Below are 21,327 nucleotides of genomic sequence, written 5' to 3' on the forward strand. Positions count from 1 at the left end.
CCTATATCACTATTAATTGATATATTAGATATTATGTCAAGGACTTATGTTGTGATATGTAACTTTAGAGTGAGACACTCTTAAACTGTCACTAAGAAAATTATAGTTTGTGAGTTGATTACGATTCAAGAGTAAGTCATAAAAGTAAATATTGATCCTAATTCATTAGTATTGGTTGCATCACTAACTCACATTTCAGTTTCGTCATGCTCATCATTATCTTGATGAATGTCCCTAACTTTTTTGTAGATTTATTTTTGAAATGACTACCTTATTCCTTCTACGGTTATATTTTTTTCACAAGCATTCAAGTTCTATAATTAAAATGAGACCTAGATTGGCTACCTTTTGCGTCAAAGATCTTGTAACATATCCCCCCTAATTTGCATGGTTGCAATTAATATTTTTGCTGACATTAGCCCTCATGTTTGATAAATCATTCACCTGGTTGTCACCATGCATCGACGTAGTAGTCATCTCCGAAATTTCCATTATCACCATCATATGGGATAACCTTTTCAGAATAATGTTCTTTTACATGGCCATATCGACCACATTCAAAGCATACTAGATGAAGTCATTCCTATTCTAGGTGTAATACCATACCTCTAATTTTGATGGTTGTCGCCAACTTCTTAACCAATGATTGAGTCTAACCAATTAGATACTTTGAAATGGGTCATTTTGCACAACCCCTATTCTTTGAAGTGAGACTCATGACATGAATTATGTAGATTGAAGAGCTATCAATCTTTACACCAACGAGGCAATGTTGTACTTTGATAATAGGAAAAAAGGATCAAAATAAACATATTTCTAAATCATGAAAATTTTAAAACTAAAAAGGAAACGAAAATAAAAGACAAATTTGAAACCCAACAAAACCTAAGTAACTTGAAACTTGAGAAGTACAAAAACTTTAAAAAATGATGAATCTCATTCTTTATGTAAAAATTGTATAGTTGAATAATGTGTTTAGTTACACATTATTGACGTAGCTTTGTATGTTTAGTTTGAAACCAACAAGCATAATTTCTTTGTATTTTAGTAAATTGTCGCAATTTTTCATGTTTATTCCAAACACTTTGTGAGTTTGTCTTATGCTTTTTCGATCTATCTTAATTACCTAACACTTTTCATATTGCTCATTGTGTGTTTGAATTTGTGTTTTTTTACATTGTCTATCATTATTTTTTCACGTCAAATTCACTTTAGATGTAGAAGTAACTAAGAATCTTATTTGATGGGAATTTTCATGTTTGATGATTTAAATCAAACACACACTTAATAAGTTGAAATGAATCATCTTAGAATAAAAATAAAAATGAATTGATTGGATATTGCTAAACATTAGTTAAACGACTAGCTGGGACTGAATATCTAGACTAATGTTGAGAGGTTTAAATAACTTATAGTCCTTCATATATTCAAACATAATTGTACAAAAAATGAAACTATATATGTGGGGTTGGAGGTTGAAATGATGTTACATCCTTTTATATCATTCTATTTTAATCATCTAATATTTTACAAAAATATATAAATAAGTATAAGTACATTAAGTATCTTAAAAATATACATAACTTTCGATATTTTTTTTAAAAAAATTAATCTGTAAATTTCTGAATTATTTAAAGATTTTTAAATAAATCTCTAAATCCTTGAGAAATGTAGTCAAATATTCAATTAAAAATAATTGATAAGTTCATTAACTTAATTATAAAATTTTAAATATAAGAATTTATTTTAAAATTCTTAAAGTAGTTCAGAATATTTCAGATTAATTTAACTTTTATTTTTATTAAGTGGAGAAATTTTAAGATGTTATTAGACGATTTAAGATATTTTTCAGAGTAAACCTCCCAATGTCTCAAAAACTGACAAACATGAGGACTATCTTTCTCTTTTCCCAATCTTGTTCTCTTGGCAGTTCCACTGAACCGTTGCCATCTGATCAGACAATGCAGGAATTGTCGAAAGAGATGCTCGTGGTTGCGGGCTATGGAATTTGCTACCTGGGGGAATGAGAATAACTCAAGTCTGAAATTTGAAAAATCAACTTATACTAACCAAGCAAATGAGAAGAAAAAAACAAACTTAGACACACTTATATAAAAACTGTTTTCTAATTATATGATCCGGTAATTTACGCAATAAAAATGTGCACTAATATAAAAAACAACTTAGATTAGCTCTTGCACAACAGATACAGATAGGTTACAGTATAGGAATTAGTGAAAAACAAAATGAGCATAACACTAAACAATGGAATGGTGAACACAACCAGAAATAAGTGTTTCACTCTCACTCCCTCACACCTTTCCATCTTCCCATTTCTCTCTTGACAGAATTTCACAGGGAAATAAGGAAATAGAAGTATGCCTAAATTGATCTTCATTACTAGTCATTACCATATTGGTAAAACTCTTTCATACAATTAGAAACAAAGAAAAGAAAACAAAATCTATCCATTACTACATGACTAATTTCCTTCTTTATGATGCTTCAATAATCTATCTATCTATCTATCTTATTTCCTTGGTGTCCAAGCTGTTATGAAAAACAAGGGTCGCTCCTGCCAGCACATCATAACCCGACCACATTCCTCCTTCATCTTGTAACCCTCACAGCCATAGGTCTGCAAGAACCTCCTTCCCTGCAGCATCCCATAATAGCTAATAGGCACGTTTGCAAAGCCAGAAAAGTCAAGTCTTTGGATCCACCTATCCATCCTTTCGTGCCTTTTTTTTCTTTCACATCCTTCACAAGCTATGATGTTCTTTATCTCCTCACCAAAAAGCATCTTCTCAAGTTTTATTCTGTCCAAGGAAGCTCTTGAGACCGTGGACTCCAAACAATCAAAATATGCAGCATAAGAAAATAGAGCTTCTGCCAGCCTCTCCATCATGGTCAAACAGTTGTGATTAAAGTCTTGTTCAGTTACAACCATTACTTTTGGGGATAAACCCCACAAGGCATTAAGAAAGCTCTCCGAATTCATCGAAGCCGATGAGGACGCTGGCGAGGATGAGGCAGAAGCTGAGGCTGAATCGGGACTCGGGCTATAGCCGTCAAGCAAATCTCCCAATGTGTTCTGGTTTGTTAGGAGACCTTTCTGCAGGTGAATTGCATTTGAGTTTTTCGACAAAAGAGGCAATTTTCTCCGAGAGGCATCGTCATCCAAGGCCAAAAGGGAGTGCAACTGCATAATAGAACTTATTGCTAGTGCCTCCCCAGTTTTAACCCCAAGTTTTTCGAAATCAAGATTTTCCAACTTGCTGAGCACAGGGTTGAATTGGAATGGGATATCCAACTTTTCTGCCTCCTCAGTGAGTTTATGAGCCATCTGATCCAGAACCTCTTTCTGGTGATGGACCCCGGTGATTTTCAAATGTGGAGGGCCTTCAGAACGTGCACTCAAAACTTGGAGGAGAGCAATCCACTGCGCCGGCCCAGCCGCATTGAGATCAATTACATGCACCATTTTCTCCCCTTCCATGGCTTCAACAATAGCTTGATTTGTCAGAATATATGAGAACTTCAGGAAGGGTAAAAGCTCAAAGAAGAGCTTTTGAACAAGAATTTCATCAGAAACCATAGGTATTCTGTTGGAATTGAGGGCCCTATGGATGCCGGGCCATGTTCTAAGTATCCGATCAGCGAGTGCTTCAGAAAAATATGAAGCAATTCGCTGCATAGTATCCCCATCAAGAGAGGCATGCTGGGAAATCTGCTCAAGTGTGAGGTTTGCATTTTGTAAATCACCGGTGGCTACAAAATTAGCACCAGCGAGCAACAAATGGATCAATACCAAACCCCTTTCCTCGCATTTCATTTGATAGGGAGATGATCCTAAGCTAGGTGAAAGTGAGAGAGACATCATGGAAAAGAACTGAAGAGATGAAGAAGAAGTTACAGAAGATGACCCTTCTTCTTGAAACATGGATTCCATGTAACACCAACACTAAAAATCTTATAGATGTTGAGACGGTGGCAAAAGGCAATAACTAACAACTATCAAAGAGACACGCAAGTTCGATCAAACCTTTTAGGCTGTAAGATATCAACACCTCACACCTTGTACAATGCATGGGATAAGATTGATGATATCAGAAGCATAAGAGAAGGAGGCCTCTTTTCCCACTAAATCCAGCACAAATTTACGGAGAAAAGTAGGTAAGCGGTGGAAAAGAAAGCAGCAGGGAATCCTACCATACACGAAAACCACATTCAAGAATCCATGGAGAAAAGCAAAACCGCTGGTGGGTTTGCGATTGGAGCTGAAATCAAATGAAGCCCCCTGAAAATTCCAAAGCTTGCGGGTGTGAACACTCTGAAAAAATAAAAAGCAGAAAGCGTTGAGAAGTAGTAGTTTTATTCTGTGGGAGTGGAATTCATTGCTTGGATTGAAGGAAGGAGTAGTTGTTCATGGCAACGTTGTCGACAATGCGTGAAGGGGTTCTCTTTTCTTTATTGTTTTGTTGTCCTTCACTGGTTAGTGGAGTGTGAAATTGGAGAGAGTGTGTTGTGTCATGTGTGTGAGGGAGAGAGAGAGAGAGTAGAGTCTTGGTTCGGTTGTTTCTGTCTTTATTATCTTTCTAAAACTAAAACTAAAACTAAAAAACTGTCCTTTCTCTCTCTAGAAGTTGTGTTTGGTTGCTCAGTAATAAGGCTTGTATGTTTAGACGCCTTCTTTTGTCTTTACCTTGGGTGGATAGGGAATCGGGGCTGGCCAAAGGGCTTTTAATATTCCCTAAGGTTGCAAGAATCCAAACATGCCTTAGCAAAGACAAACATTGGCCTCAGATTTGTCTCCTAGCGGGGTGAGTGAGAAGGGCAAGAAAGCTCCCGAAATGCTTCCAAGAGAAGGTTTTTGTTTTATTTCCAAAGGCAATGTTACAAATGCTATTATCTTATTCTATCCAAGACAAACAGACAAGGATGTTAAGGAAGACTCCAAAAGTAGATTGTACATTTATCTCTATTTGTGGATTCTTAGGTGGCACTTACCAACACTACCATACCAGCTACGCTCCATTTTTCTTAGGAATTCCCAATTTTCTTAGAAAATTACCAAACTCGAATAACACGCCTGCTGACTTGCTGCTTAGGTGCCGCGTAATCAAATCAGATACTCACTAACTGTATTGCTTTCTGATTCTAATGACTACAAAAACTACTACACCTATCGTATCCACACAGTGGGAATGATTTTATTCTTTTTTTTCCACCGTAAAAGTCATCTTTGATGCGAGGAAGTTTTTGCTGGAGAGGAACTTTTAAGAATAAGATTTCCAAAAAGAATTACTATAAGACATGTTTAATTATTATGGTTTTTTAAAATAATATATTTTCACCGATTATCATAGAAAGGCTTAATAACTATACACTTAATTGAAAAAAATTATTCTCATTTATTTATTAAAACCTTTTGTTTTTAAAAAATATTCTTAATTTCTTTTGTTTTAGAATAATCGCAAAACTAAACACGAAATTTCCAACTACATATTTCATCTTACAAGAAGATTGTCGTTATTAGATGAATAATGTATAAGTCTCGTCACAATTGGTGTCATCAGATCATATTCATTGTCATTTCAAATGATAGTGTAAATGCAATACCTATAAGTGATATGATAAATATCGTATCTTAAAGACTCACAATCTTAAACAAAGAGATAACACCTTCATGAACATAAGACAAATACTCTTTTTTGTAATGATAGGAAGATACATGTTTTTCACCACTTTGTCGAATAACATCATAATTAGGTTAAGTCACATTCAGTGTAATATCAAATGTAGGTGTAGCTACAATACCTATAAGTGACATGACATACATCGTATCTTGATGATTATAATTATAAACAAAGGAACAACACATTCATGAATACGAGACAAATATCCCTCTATCAAGTGTATGTAAATATTCCACTTTACAATTTCAAGAAGGTATATGTTTTTCATCACTTTAACACTTTGTCAAACAACATCATCACTTATTTATGTCACATTCATTACCACATCAAACGGTGTAATTTCAAAACCCACAAATGATATGACAAATGTTGTGCCTTGATACTCACACCCTAAACAAAGGGAGACCACCATCAAGAACACAAGAAAAAGACCCTCGGTCAATCATATATAAATACTCTTCTTTGCAATCTCAAAAAAATACATATTTCTTATCACTTTGTGTCATTATTTTGTAGAATTCAAACTTTGAGAGTCGAAGTTCCTGTAGGTATATATACTCTCGTCATGAACTCAAAACAAGATATTTTCCAAATCACCATGTATGATATCATTAAAAAGTCCAACAAAATGCTTCCATCAACTTACTTTCTGGTTTGCCTTAAAACATCTTTCATTAAATAAAATAAAAATATCGCACAACTACAAATATCTATTTTATTTGCATATTGATATATATGATCATTAACTATTGAATTAATAAAATTTAATTTGTACATAAGTTTATGGAAGGAAATAACTTTAGTGGTAGTTATTCCTAAAATAAATTAATCTTTCTCTAAGAGAGAAATTAAAAAAAGTTTGAAAAAATGATTTTTTAGATTAAAACCTAACCCCTTTTTTAAAAAAGAAAAACTCAACATTGTACATGTTTAGTTAAAATTAGCCTCTTTCTTTTTTTTTTTAAAAAAGGGTTAAATTGTGCTCGCTTGAATCAAGACATTTAGTAAGTAAAATAAGAAATAATTATATTGACATCTCCTTAAATTAATAATAAGTATGGATTTAAATAAATTATATTAATACTATAAATGGTTTATATATCATCATTCAATTATAAAATTATTGTATATAATAAAATTGTTAATTTTTATAATAATTATTATAAAAATCACATTTTTAATAATTTATAATTGATTTATAGTATAATATTTTTATTAAAACTAAACCATAATCAATAATATTATAAAAATGAATTGTTTTTTTAATTTTTTTTACTCAATTTTTTACTTTTTGTTTTAAAAAAAATAAAATCGTGCAATACGCGGTTGCACTGATAGTATATAAAGTAGGTAGAACTTGTTCGATTTGAAACTGACACCTAAATCCAGTATATAATTATCAAACATTACATCTTCATTCTTCCGTTAACGGTATGTAGGTGATTTAATGATTTTAACAGCACTTTTTATTAATTTATTTTTCAAATATGTTAATGGTTAAAATATTCACGAATTGTTTGTACTTTGTAGTATCCCCCAGAAACTCAAAACCCAAAAAGCACACAATGAGGAATGGGGGGAAAAGATGGGTTGCAACCGCCAATTGCAAACAGCGGCAGGTTACATCATCACCTTTCTTTCTTTGCAGTCTACTGTTTCTAGAAAGGCATAAAATAAAACCACATTAACATTTATTACTTTCTGAAAATCTTAGGCTATTGTGTCAAATTAATTCTTATGGAGTACCTGCACTAAATATGGATTTTCTTGACGCTGTAAACATGAGAGTAATTTTGCACAGTTTTAGTCAAATGAGTGGTATATATATATATATGACTTCTACTAGTTCTATTTTCTTTCAAGTTTCACCACTAATGAAAAATTACAATTCTAGAAATTCAATAATGTATTTATGCAATGCTTAATATTAGGGCGGACCAAAACAAATTTGGAGGGTCATTCGTTTGTCTTTGTTGGATATTCATACTTGTTATCACGCTTGTCTGTTTTGTTCTTTCTTTCTCTTTCGGTTAATATGGGGTTTTGTGTGCTCTGTCTATGAAGTTGAATTGCTGCAAGAAACATTAATTCTTGATATAGGTTTGAATTGGTACAACACCAATACACCATCCATAATATAGGTTCGAATAGTTGTTGTTATTTATAAAAGCAACTTTTGCCTTTCAAAAAAAAAAAAAATCCCGTGTTATTTGCTTTCAAATCAATGTCAAAACTTTCCAAGTTGGGTACTTTGGTGAATATCCTACAAGTGAAACAGTTTGTAGTTTGTCATGCAAAAGTAATACAGAATCTTACGCTAAAAGATTACGTCGAACCAAACAGAAAATTTCTTTCCAAGATTACAAGTTGCGCGAATTAAGCTTCTACCTCACTTAATACTTACTACTATATATATTTATATGTTTTAGTTTTTTTTTATTATCTCAAAGCAATTAATATTTTAGAATTTCAAAGTTGAATTAATATTATCTTTTCAAATATATCCTTATTTAATATCTCACTACTAATGATCCAGACATTAAGAATCAAGACATATTAGTTTAAATATACTAATATTTTACTTTCATTAAATATTTTTTAAACTATATGCATTAACCTTACAATAATGGAGACTAACATTGCTGATGTTGACATGAGTCAAGAGTAATTTTTAAATCAAACGGGATACCAGTGCAATTACCACTAACTTTAGGAGAGGAGATGACGTAAATAGTTGTCATTAATTGTTCTATTATAATTTCAAAGTAGGGCAAATGTCAGGATGCGTGACATTCCTTTTACTTAGTAGTTTTTGTCCAACAGAAAGAAGCTTTTGAAATAAGGAAAATGAGGAAGGGAAATGCGAGGGAAAGATCAACGGAAAAACCTTAAGCCAAGTCTTCTTTGTTCAATTGTTCAATCGATGAGCTAATAAAGTACTAATTGATGAATATTAGCAAGGGAGTACTCTATTTTACTTATTTATTTAGGTTAAGAACTAATATATTCGTGTTAAATTTCTCAAACACGATATAACCAAAAAGAAAATAAATTCTCAAAGAGAGGAGTCTAGGAATTTATTCATATTATTCTCAAAGAATAATAATATACATTATTCTGTATAAGAAAAATGGCCACAGTACATATGTCAACGTAAATTAGATCTCTTCTTCAATCTGCACCACATTCCATTTTTGGTATGAATAGTTGCCCCAGTAACTAGTTCCACCGATTCAGGGGTCCCTTTTAGTTCCACGTCAAAATTCTGGAGCAGCATAGTCAACGCTACAGTGGACTCCATCAGAGCAAATTGGTCCCCAACACATTTTCGTGGTCCGCCACCAAAAGGTAAGAATGCAAAATCCGATATAACCTGATAAGGTAAACATTTCTTGTCAATGTCCAAGAATGAGTTAACACACACACACACACACAAAGAAAAAGGAGCAAGAAGCAACCTCGTTCGGATACAAGGCTCCGGGACTTCGAGATGGATCAAGACCAGCCCATCCTTCAATTTCTTCATTCTTGTTTTGCACAAGAAATCTCTCTGGTTCGAAGTCATCAGGGCGGTCCCAAAAATATGGAGATCTATGGAGATTATATACCTGAATATAGGAATACTTAGGAGGCCATACAAATAAATGAAGTGAAATTGAGCAAAATAACCAAAATCACAAGACAAACTGTTGTTGTATTTAAGTGTTAGTGGTAAACCAAGTTATGAGTACTCTCTTGATTTTTTTTTATAACAAAAATGGTAGCAACTAGCAAGGATAGGTTATTTGTCGGGAAATAAAAAAAAAAAAGAAGTTTACTGCAATACTAACAAAGTATTAATGGCATGTCTTAGATCCCAAAGGCAATGGCCCACCTAAAGGATTGCCTATTTCCCCACGCAAAAGTTACAAACAAAAAACTGCCACAACTGTGTGTGGGGGGAACTCCCACACGGTACCCCTCTCTTGGTTGTTAAGAAAGTGTAAATTAAATGTGCCATTCTGATTTACAAAAGGGGACCCTATCATGTTCCTGTATAACGTTGGAGAATTCTTGTCCATAAAATCCATGCATTTGTTCATAAAAGAAACAAGAAGCCACATATGTTTGTACTCACAGAAATGAAGACATCAGTCCCAGCAGGAATTGCATAACCATCTTTTTCACCTTTGTGCCCACCTGGAGAAGTGACGTTACATAAGTTCATAGATACAGCATCTCAAATGGAAGCAACAAATAAAAATTAACTAGACAGAAAAGAAAAATAGTCACATTACTCATTGAACATAGAAATTGTAGATCATAAAATCTCAGCTACCAAAAATGCGGATTCCTAGTAATTAAACTAATTTACAATACTGCTTGAAGATGATGCATAAGTGAATCATCAGATGTCTAAACAAAATAAATCTGGTTGACCTCGATGACTAATTTACAATTTAAAGAATTTAATTAGAACAGCTGACAGTGTAAATGTATTTGACAATATCATCCAACTATAAATTGTCATATGTATAAAAAGATTATTGATTTTTCTAATAATTACTTTAAAAGTCACATCTAAGGTCATCTCTATTTGGTTACAATGTGAAAATCTTTACAGTAACAATGCATGAAAGCAACACTCTAATTTAAAACTATTTGACCTCAATCTAAGGAAACCCATTCTGTTTGGATTCCTTTACCCATTTTAGCACCTTCTACCTAGCTTCTTTTTTAGGCTTTCTTGGTTCCTTTCAGTTCTCCATTCTCAGAAATTAACCCCTTAGGTTCTTTCATTAGTGAATCCTTATTTCAGTTTCTGATTCATAATGCATCTCCTTTGACAGGCTTTTTCTTGGAAAGCTAAACCTTCCTCCAAGGTTAAGGTTTTGTGTGGGAAGCAATGAATAAAAAGATAAACAATAATGATTTGTTACGGGTGTATAGGCTTCATAAAGTTCTCACAGTTGATGTTTGTTCATGTTCAACTCCACAGTAGCTCTAAAACAAGTAGCAAGCCCCTTTTTGCACGGTAGTTTCTGTCTGGGGAACATTGTATCTGTCCACCTAGCTTTGAACTCTGTTTCTATCCAGCTAGATGTTTCGAGAGCAACAGGGAAAAGATGCTGTGGAATTGTGCTTTTGTGGCTAGCATGCAGCACATTTGGCAAGAGTGCAATGCCAGAATCTATTATTCAGAGATCTATATTCCTCCTTATCTTTTTTGTTCAATATGCTTGTTTCTGTCTCCTTGCCCCATAAGCACATGAAACTGATTTGATCTTTTGAACTGATGCATGTTCTTCATTGTGTTTTTCTTCCCTATCTTCAGAGGATTTCTGATTGTTCTACACTGTATTCTTTTTCACTCTGAAATTAATTCCTTTATCTCTATTTTGAGGTTGGAATTTTCTATATTATGTTCTATTAAGTAGGAGACTTCCAATCCACATTGCCCATGCTAATTGGGCAAAGCATGACATCAATTAAGAAGTCCAAACAATATACATGTTCAATCTTTCATGATTGGTCCATTCCCTATTCCCTAACATGTTCCATTGTTCATTTACTTTTATATTGCGTGTGGATGGTTGGGATTCGAAACACTTGGACAATTTTAGTACTCAATGTTTAGATACCAAGTGATAACAGCAATAATGTAATTTGTTTCCATTCCATCTTTATTAAGTAATCAATAGAAACCAATACCTGGTAAAACATCAGATTTGAGTGAACGTCTAATCAGCAAAGGTGGTTGGGGGTATAAACGAAGAGCCTCCACAACAATCAATCTAATGTACCTGAAAGCATACAGTGTATTTAACAAACTGTATTACTCTAGTAGCTAAGTTGGTACAGCAGAATGTGATATTCCCTGAAAACACCCTACAGTCAACTCTGACATTCATGACAAACCTTGCTTTGTGAGAAAAGCTGACTGATTACAAAGTTCACATCAAGAAAAAAATAATTGAAAGTAACTACTTGTAATGCTTGTCTTTCATGTAGATGTGCCAATTTGTTATAATTTTAGTTAATCTTTCTGAATTATATAATGACCACCAAACTGGTTTCAGTGAATAAAAAAGGTAAATATGAAATGGAAACCTACTGCAATTCCTTAAGTGATTCAAAAGTTGGCCTCCCCGTACCCAGCACCAAATCTACCTCTGCTTGAGCCTTCTTCATTTTGCTAGGATTCTGTAATAAGGAAATTCGTAAGTATTAAGATGGTGTTGCACAAAGAGGAAAGTCAGAAAAAAACAACCCAAACTTTTCTATCATGAACAGGCACTTTGAGATACATTAGACTGACATACTTGAGCTAGGAGGAAAACTGCCCAAGTAAGAACTGCAGCCGTTGTTTCATGACCGGCAATAAGCATTGTCATTAAATCATCCCTCAACTGTCAAGAGAGAGAACAAAGTAAACAAAAGCCTACTTTGACAAGCTACCTGAAATGAAACATATTGTCTAAACAAGCAGTTTTACCGCTTATCCAAAGGAACCAAATTTTAGCCAGAATAGTTCTTTTTTAAGCATAATGGATCAGGAATAGATATACCTGACGATCATCAACATCAGCTCCCCGCATATCAACCAGGAAACGCAGAAGACTTGCATCCTGTAAACTCCTATCTTAATAAACTTGGTGGCAATTACATAACTCCTAGTTTTCAGGGAATTATTCTGATAGTTTTACATTAGCAATTAACATTAGATCCATTAAGATAAACACACCTTCAAATTTAAGTAATCCCTCTGCTGCAATTTCTCAACATCTGTTTCCTGCAAATAGAATGTAATCAAGACCATGTCATGCACTATCAATATAATATGAGAGTCTAACAATGATGATGGTTCCTGCAATCAATCATGCTATTCAATCATGAAATCAAAGTAGTATCTAACCTGTCTGCTCTCTTTTGCATTTCTGATAAGTCCGTCAAGACAAGTATTGATGACCTTTAGGTCATCCTGAAACTTTCTTTGCCTTGGGACTATCCACCTTGCCAATGGAATTTTCCAATATGGAATGTAGAAAGTGGATCTGTGTTCAGCTTCAAAAAGAGTGCCATAGACTGCCTATAACAGACTTAAAAGCAGAGGATATATGAGCTCTCCTAACCATAGGTAAAGAGAACAAAAAAAAGTATGGTCTTGAAAATCATATTCCCAACATGGCCTAAAATTTTGACTTGTATTTCCAGACAGACTTTCATTAAATATACAAGCAGTTTATTATTGACAATATGATAAACTTTTGATAAGTCCTTGTTCTTTTTTACCCGCACAATTGTTTGTAGAAAACTAGAAACTATCTTCAACACGTAACATGAAAGAGATTGAGCGTCGGGAGTACATATTAATAAAGAAGTACATTAGATAGGTAGCTAGATGCTTTTAAGGAGACAAAATATAAGAAAGAAAATTACCACGTCTACTTTCATTTACAATCAATAAATCAGTATACACTTGAAATGCATAACCTTTAAGTCAAACCTTAATAACTGGAGATTCTTTGGTGACAGAACCAAAGTCATAGTTGAACACACCAAGCCCAATAATATCAAGAGCCAAACTAGAAAACTCTGCCTCAAGATCCAATTCAATTGAGTCAGGTCCATCATAACCCTCTCCTTCAAGAAGCTTATTAAACTTCAATATTGTTCTTTCTGAACAAGTTGTGAATATTTTAACCATAGCTTCCAAGTATGAGTTATGGAAAGCCGGAGCAATGACTGCATATTTTATAAATATCAAGTCAAAGAAAACAATAATAATAGGTTACATTCATAAAACACTTGACATTATTAGCACAGGAAAGACAAGCTATACAAACCAATGATTATTATTTAAAACTAAAAAGTTATTCAGACTCATAACTTGTAACAGATAGCTGGTATTAATTTAGTTAATTACTGCAGTCCATAAGAATTGGAATGATGAGCTCCATTCATTTAATTTGAGGATGATACTTGACAGCATATTAGGGGACAACATTTAGGAATTGGAAGTTTATCTGTTTGAGGTTCTTTGTCGGCTCTAATAACACTTCAGGTTATTATCATAACAGATATTTTTCTAGGACAGCAGTAAGTAACTTTAAAATATAGGTTAGCAAATATCTTTGACAGTTCCAAATCAGTAAGTAACTTGTTGATATACCAAATTTGGATGTTTAATCTAGTCTTGGATGTGCTTACCACAAACATTCAAAATATTATCCCTAACAGATAATATAGTTTTGCTCAAGGAATCAAGGGAAGCAATTAACTTTAAACTTCGAAAACACATTTTGGAAATAAAGGGTTTTCACTTAAGTAGAAGTAAAACAAAGTATTTGCATTGCAATTTTAGCGAGAGCATAGGAATATGACAGGGAAGATAAAATAAGAGAAGATGTCATACCACAGGTTTCTAAGTTTAAATATCTTGGAACAATATTACAAAATAATGGGAGAAGTTAGTGAGGATGTCACACACAAGATACAAGCAGGATGACTAAAATGGAGAAAAGATACCAGAAGTTATTTGTAATCACCATGAACATCTCAAGCTCAAAGGAAAGTTTTATCATATTCTTATACTTCTGGCTATACTCCATAGTAGTGAATGTTGTTGGGCTTTAAAGTAACAAGAGAAAAGGGTGGAAGAAGTATAAATGAGAATGTTAAGATGGATGTATGGCCACGCAAGAAAAAACAGGAAATGAGTATATATGAGGAGATATAGGTGTGAAATTGATTGAGGAAAAGATGACAAAAAATTTATTAAGGTGATTTGGACACATTCTAAGAAGGCCACTAGAAGCACTAGAGAGAAGAATAGATTGCATGGTTTTTAGGAAAGGGAGAAAGAGAGACCAAGGACATTGGAGAAGGTCGTTACAGGGATCCAGTGGTGAATAATATCTCTGAAGATTTGGTCTTCACTCGAGCCAAATGGTGTCTTGTGATCCATGCAGCCAAATTCACCTAGTGGGATTAGGCTTTTGTTATTGTTTATTGTTGTTTATGGTACTTTCTTTTTTATGTTATTTTTCCCTATAAAGGAAGTGTATATCAAGAGAAACAAACAAATAAGAAAAATGGAGTATCAAGAATCTTCTTACTTCTATAAGCTACAATGATAATAAGAGAGACAAAGAGAATACATCAGCTCAAATGAGCATCCCAATCTCTTTGCAAATATAACATCTGAAAAATCCAAGAGCAGAAACCCATAAAGAGGCTAGGAAAACAAGCCTATCTTGTAAAATGTGTGCCAGAATTGCTCTCAAAGGTAAATAAACCAAACTCCAGAAAAGAAGCCAGTGCTGCTGAAGCACCTTTCTAGTTTTAATACCTTCTACCTCCCAAAACTTTATGAAAGGGGAAAAAGACTTGTAAATTGAACAAAGGATCAGATGCAGAGTCAAGGAGGTAAAAGGGGGAGAAAATGACAGAAATATAAAATACAGTTTCTACACCTCTTCTCCTTTGCTTCCAAGTATCAAGGTCTGCTGGTATGAGTCCTTTGCCCATTATTGGTTCAAGGATATCAGCAAGTACTCCCTAGTTTTTTAATTAACAAGCAGATGCAAAAATTAGAGAAATTTTGAAGATGATTATAAAGTGAAATAAAATAGACATTACTCAATGAAATAGGCACATAAATTTGCCAGAAAACCAACATATCCCAGCTTGTAAAATCCTAGGGCAGAACATGTTTTACATTAGACTACATTTTAATGGGTAGCCCACTGGTCACAAATGTTTACATTTACTTTGTCAAGATTTACCAGTTACAATAATAATAAATAAAAAAATCCTTTTCCCACTACAGGAAAAAGACTAACTCCAGTTATTTATTTATTTATTTTTTCTTTTAAGAAAGTAATGTATCAGTTTCCTCAATTCTACTGTTACAAGGCGTCCTCAACCTGCTCTGCAAGGGCCGTACGAACTTAGCCTGTAAATTCTGAAGCACGTCATTTTCATAAAACTAATGAAGGGTAAACATGGTAGAGTTGATTAGCCTGTAAAGTTCAGAAGCTTGATGCCATTTTCAAAAAGGGATAAACAGAGGAGGAGTTAATTAGCCTGTAAAGTTCAGAAGCTTAATGTCATTTTCATCAAACTAATGAGTGATGAGCAGGGAAGGAGTTAATTTTATCATGAAGATTCTTAGTTAGAAAGAGGGTAGACAGGAAGCTGGTTGAAGGATAAAGTTGTAGTTTTGTTGGAGGAAACTACAGTTGAGATTTGAGAAGCCAGAGAATTTTTCAATAGATAAAATGTAAGTTGCTAAGAGTAAATGTATACTCTTCACAAATCAAATCCAATTTCAATTAGCTATCAAATATCACTGAAAACATTCTGGTATTTTCCATTTCATATTTTCTGGTTCATGTGAACATAAGATTAATTGAGGTTACATTTGCTGGGCACTGAACTCAACTATTCAGTTCATTTCAGTAATTGGAATAGCCAAAATAACATTTTGGTCCTTTTCGGGTTCAAACTTCATATGAATAAAGATCAACAGAGGATTAATTCGCTTAATATGAAGTTCATACCTTTCTATTCAAAAGGATGCCACAGATAAACAACTTCTCTGTCGATGGGCTGAACCAAGTGTAACAAAATTCAAGCAAGAGCTGAGATCATACCTTGTCATAAGAAAATGCATTTTCTCGCAGAATATGTCTAGCAACTATGGGATCTGATACAACAACAAATGCTTTTGGTCCAAAGGCAAGTTTATACACCGCACCATGCTGTGTCATGTTCAATAATATCCTCAGATACTAATTATTAAAATAGAATTGACTGAGTAAAGTCAAATATGATGGGAAGAGTAAACAAAACAATTTGAGTAATTTTATGAGCAAACTATATATTCTCATATAACTATAAGTTTGCATGCATTGAAGTAAAAACACCAACATTCAAAAGTAAAAAACTAAAACAAACAAATATAAGAATGAAAACAGAAAGGATAAGTGAAAGTGGGGAAAAAATCATATATAGGACACAACAGGTTCATGATTGAGAAAAGTGTAAGTACCTCCAAGAACCAATCATACAGTGAGAAAAAGAGAGGTCGACCAAGCAGATCTGAGACTGCACCTTCAGCTATGGGCATAGACCCTATACTTCCACCACTTAATAAGTCCGTGAGGAGGTTACTTGCATTGTCCAGCAGATTTCTACTTGATTTCTTCTTATCGGTATTAATTGATTGGCATCTACATTCAACACAAACAAGGCTTAAAACATATATTAAAATATGACATGCTCCTTTCAAGCTCTGAACATAAAATTAACATTGACAAATTATTAAACAGAAAAGCTCTGTGTATCCAGATTTAAATAAAACAAAACAAAACATTAGGAATTTATTTAGTTGTTGGAACAGTTTAAATTTGCAAGCATAACTACGCTTACTAGTTTCACATTCATTATTTACTTGAACAATAGGAATCCGAAGCAAGTTAGTGAAACTGAAACCAATAGGAAATTATGCAGCATTAACTTAAGAGAACAGTTTACAATTTCATTTCATTTGAAAATTAGGAAAACATGTGTTAGCGTTCGCGTATGGATAAAGTGATATTATCTAGCGTCTTGAATGAAAGTGGTATGATGTACAATTTCATTTTGGAGGAAAGGAAGGTGAAAGCGTGCATGCATGAGCAATTGGGCTCTGAAAAAAGGATTGGAGAAAAGAACCTGATTGAAGAAATCCGTTTGGGTTGAGAAAGTGAGAAATGATGAGTGAATGGAACAAGACGAGAATGAAATCTGGAGTGAAGATTGGCATCGGTGACGGTGGAGAGGGTGGAGGAAGTGGCGGCACTCATGGCGGTGCTGCGAGTGTTGAGTTCGGTCTGAAAATATGGTGCTGGCAAATTGGTACACCTACACTCTCCAATATAAACAAAAAAACAGAACGTCTCCACTACAAGGAAAAAAAATCTCGTGTATAATTAATTTCATTTAATATAATTAATGTTTTTCTTAATGATCCGAACTTTGAAACATTCATAATTTTTTTTAATGTAATTTCATATTTTTTTATTTTTTTAAATATAAATAACAAAAAATTGTTCGTTTTTTATTTTAAATATAAAAGAATAATATAATTTAATAAAATTAACTAATTTTATTAACAAGTATTAAATACTTTTTTTTTCTTATAATCAAGATTGAATGAAATATTTAAGATTCAAACTCAAAATTATTTTTTAATATCAAAATTAAATCAAAGATAATTTAAAAATATATATTTAATTTAAATTAGTATACTTAATTATATTAATTACAATAATTAACATAAATATTTGTTTTCTTTATATTTAAAACGGGAAAGAATAATGTGACTGGTTGTGCCTGGTAGTGGAACTCGGAAGTGCAGACACGAAAGGTTTCAGACTTGAGAGCTGAAAGGATGAGGAATGAACCATTAACGTCAATTTGCTTTTCCAAACAATTTTTTTATTACCAAATCATGTCTTATTCTCTTCAATAATTAAATATTAATAAGTGTAAAATTCGTCATCCAATAATAAATAAGAGTTTAATAACTCAATTGATGTGAATAATTTGATTATTCAAAAGTGCTACCTCCATTATTAATTTTAATAATTTTATCTTTCTTGTAAGATTTTTACTTAATAATAAAACATTATACTTACTTCGTCTCAAAATAATAATCATTCTAAATCATTTTACATTTTACACATAAAGATTTTTTTTACTCATCAAAAAACATAAGAGTAATAATTTTATAAAATTAATATTATATTATCATTAATTTATTTATAAATTTTATTATTTATTATTAATATTATAAGAAATATAAATATAAATATATAACTAATATTATATTAAAAAATTAAAATGATAATTATTTTAGGATAATTGGAAGTAATTAATTCTCCCAATTTTAATAGAATATTTATGATGTTTGCTGTTTTACCCTTTATTCATTTCTACTCTACCATAAATGTATATTAATGAATTTTCTCAATTTTGATAAAATATTTATGATGTTTTCTGTTTTATCCTGTATTCATTTCTACTCTACCATAAATGTATATACTCTGCCATAAATGTATATTAATGAATTCTCTCAATTTTAATAAAATATTTATGATGTTTTCTGTTTTATCCTTTATTCATTTCTACTCTACCGTAAATGTATATACTCTACCATAAATGTATATTAGTTTCTTTCATTTTTACTTATGATAGATGTGCAAATTAATTAAAAGTTAAATAAGAAATAAGAGTATAATTGAGAAAAGAATGATTAATATTATCTTAAATATTGAGAATGAAAATAAATAAAAACATTTTTTTCAAAATATTGACATTTAAAAAAATGAAAGGAGCACTATCCAACTTATTTGTAAAAGAAAATTAATAGTTATGCACCATCAGTATGAAAATTTTGTACAATTAAAAAAATCATTATTAATATTATTTTTAACGTAATTATTATATAAATTAATAGACTTATATAGCTAGAGTCTTCATCTTCCACATGTTAACATACTGTCACATTTTATCCTAAAAAAATTCCAAGTGTTATCTTTCAAATGTTTTTTTCATCTCCATTAAATCATCGATTTACATTACTTTAAAATTTAAGCAATGATCAATTTAATATCTACACTATATACTAAATAATTTGCACCCAGAGTCCTCATCTACTACATGTCAATATATTGATGCATTTTTTTAGCATAAAAATCATATTGTCATCTTCTCCATATTTTTGTATCTCCATTATTGATTGACATTAATTTAATATTTAAGCGACAATTTATTTAAAATTGATTATTATTTACTGGAAGGATTTAGTATGAAAAATAATCTAAATAGCATTTTGATTGACGATTGATTTAAAATGAATAATTGTTTAGAAAATAATTTAATATGAATTTTATCTATGAAAACAATTTAATATGGAATTGAATATATAGTTTATTTACAAATATAATTTAATAGCATTTTAATGGAAACAATTTAAAATGGACTACTAATTTAAAATGCCATTATATACGCGAATAATTTTATATGACATTTATTTATAAAAATAATTTAACGTGGAATTTATTCTTAGGGACAATTCAATTTGAAATGGTAATGACAATAATGATTGAATATATACAATTAACCTAATTAATGAAAAGTATTATATATAATTTAACTTTATTAAATATAATTATTAAATGTCTCATATTTTTTATAAAATCAATTAAACTAATTAATGTGATTGCTATATATACATGGTTAAGATAATTATCTGTATTTATTATTATAATTTATATTTTTATCAAATGTAATGGGGTTTTATATGATTTAGAGCATTTTGGTGGTCGTAAAAATGAAAGTAAGGGAGCTTTCTTCTACGGAATCATCTTGTATTTCCAGGAATATGAAAGATAAAAATGTTTATTCTCATGTTTATTAGATTATTAAAAAATATTCTCAGATATTTTTTCAATTTATACAAGCTAAATCTTCTAATCGATATTTTGACCAAAGAAATTTTTTGAAATTTATTAGTTTTTTTTTATCTTTCTCAAAATATTTTCTTTTTTTAGTCAAGAGTGGAAAACCATTTTGAACTTTATTTGGATTATAAAATATTGTATTTCTAAGCATACTATTTATATTATTTGGATTTAAACAAATTGAAATTCTCAATTCTCAATGATGTCTAGCAGATAAAATATTTTCAGGAACAAGTAAATCATAATTATTTATTCTTTTTTTTTTGTTATTTTTTGATCTCTTGTTCTTGTAATATATTTATAAAAAAATTTCTTATTAACATGAATTTTTTTTGGGCATTTGTGATAAATTTTGCGTTTTTTCTTTTAAATTAATGAAACACATATGATTTGATACATAAAAAATAAAAAAGTCACATTCCTATTTTCTAACTTCACTATAAATTCTATTTCTTCTTTTATTATTTTAAAACTTTAAAAATATTTCTAAAAATATTAAAAATTAACCAAACATATTTTTATATATACTAACGAATAACATTCTAAACTACAATATTTTTGTGGATGTGATTCTTAAAAATATAAAATAATTTTGTGAAACAAATGTTTGTCAAGAATTTAAATCTCACACCAAACATTAATAAGAAGAGAAAAATACAATTAAATATTTTCTAAACAAAATATTTTATCATGTCAATTGTCATTAACATTATTAACATTACTGCCAATAAGTGAAAGAAAATGTGAAATTTTATAAGTTTGAAGTGAAAATACGTAAAAAAAATAATTATGGGCTTATTTGAAAGTAGGGGACTAAAAAAATAGTTTTCTTTTTTAATTTTTGAAACCAATTTGACTGACTATTATAATACTAAATTGACTGGTACTTTATAATTTCAGTAACTATTTTGTCATTTTATTTATTTGAGGGATCAATTCAATCGTTTATCACAACTTTAAGCACCGATTAATAATGTATAATTTGGGGACCATCTTGTTATTTTATTAATTTTAGAGAAAAGAGAAAATATAAGAAAGCGAACTAATAATCTTCTAAACTAAAAAACAAATAGAAATAATTTTTAAAAAACCATAAATTATACGCAGCAAAAAATTGTTAACATAATTTTATAAGA

At 31.3% G+C, this 21,327-nt stretch overlaps 2 protein-coding genes across 2 annotated transcripts; both read right to left on the minus strand.

Annotated features, from left to right (window-relative positions):
• Positions 1-2,165: 2,165 nt before the first annotated feature.
• LOC114374060 (scarecrow-like protein 3) lies at positions 2,166-4,653 on the minus strand. Its single transcript, XM_028331654.1, has one exon. The coding sequence runs from the start codon at positions 3,950-3,952 to the stop codon at positions 2,531-2,533; it is 1,422 nt and encodes a 473-aa protein (XP_028187455.1). The 5' UTR covers positions 3,953-4,653; the 3' UTR covers positions 2,166-2,530.
• Positions 4,654-8,732: 4,079 nt separating this feature from the next.
• On the minus strand, positions 8,733-17,601 carry LOC114376198 (cytochrome P450 97B2, chloroplastic). The gene is made up of 14 exons (XM_028334187.1): positions 17,400-17,601; positions 16,735-16,915; positions 16,337-16,444; positions 15,155-15,239; positions 13,186-13,424; positions 12,595-12,768; positions 12,424-12,471; positions 12,248-12,307; positions 12,002-12,088; positions 11,794-11,882; positions 11,391-11,482; positions 9,817-9,878; positions 9,158-9,307; positions 8,733-9,072 (listed from the first exon to the last, which is right to left on the minus strand). Exons 1-14 carry the CDS (start codon positions 17,528-17,530, stop codon positions 8,848-8,850), a joined length of 1,731 nt encoding a protein of 576 aa, XP_028189988.1. The 5' UTR covers positions 17,531-17,601; the 3' UTR covers positions 8,733-8,847.
• Between the last annotated feature and the right edge of the window lie 3,726 nt (positions 17,602-21,327).

Source organism: Glycine soja, chromosome 11 (genome assembly GCF_004193775.1).
Source record: "Glycine soja cultivar W05 chromosome 11, ASM419377v2, whole genome shotgun sequence".
NCBI lineage: Eukaryota > Viridiplantae > Streptophyta > Magnoliopsida > Fabales > Fabaceae > Glycine > Glycine soja.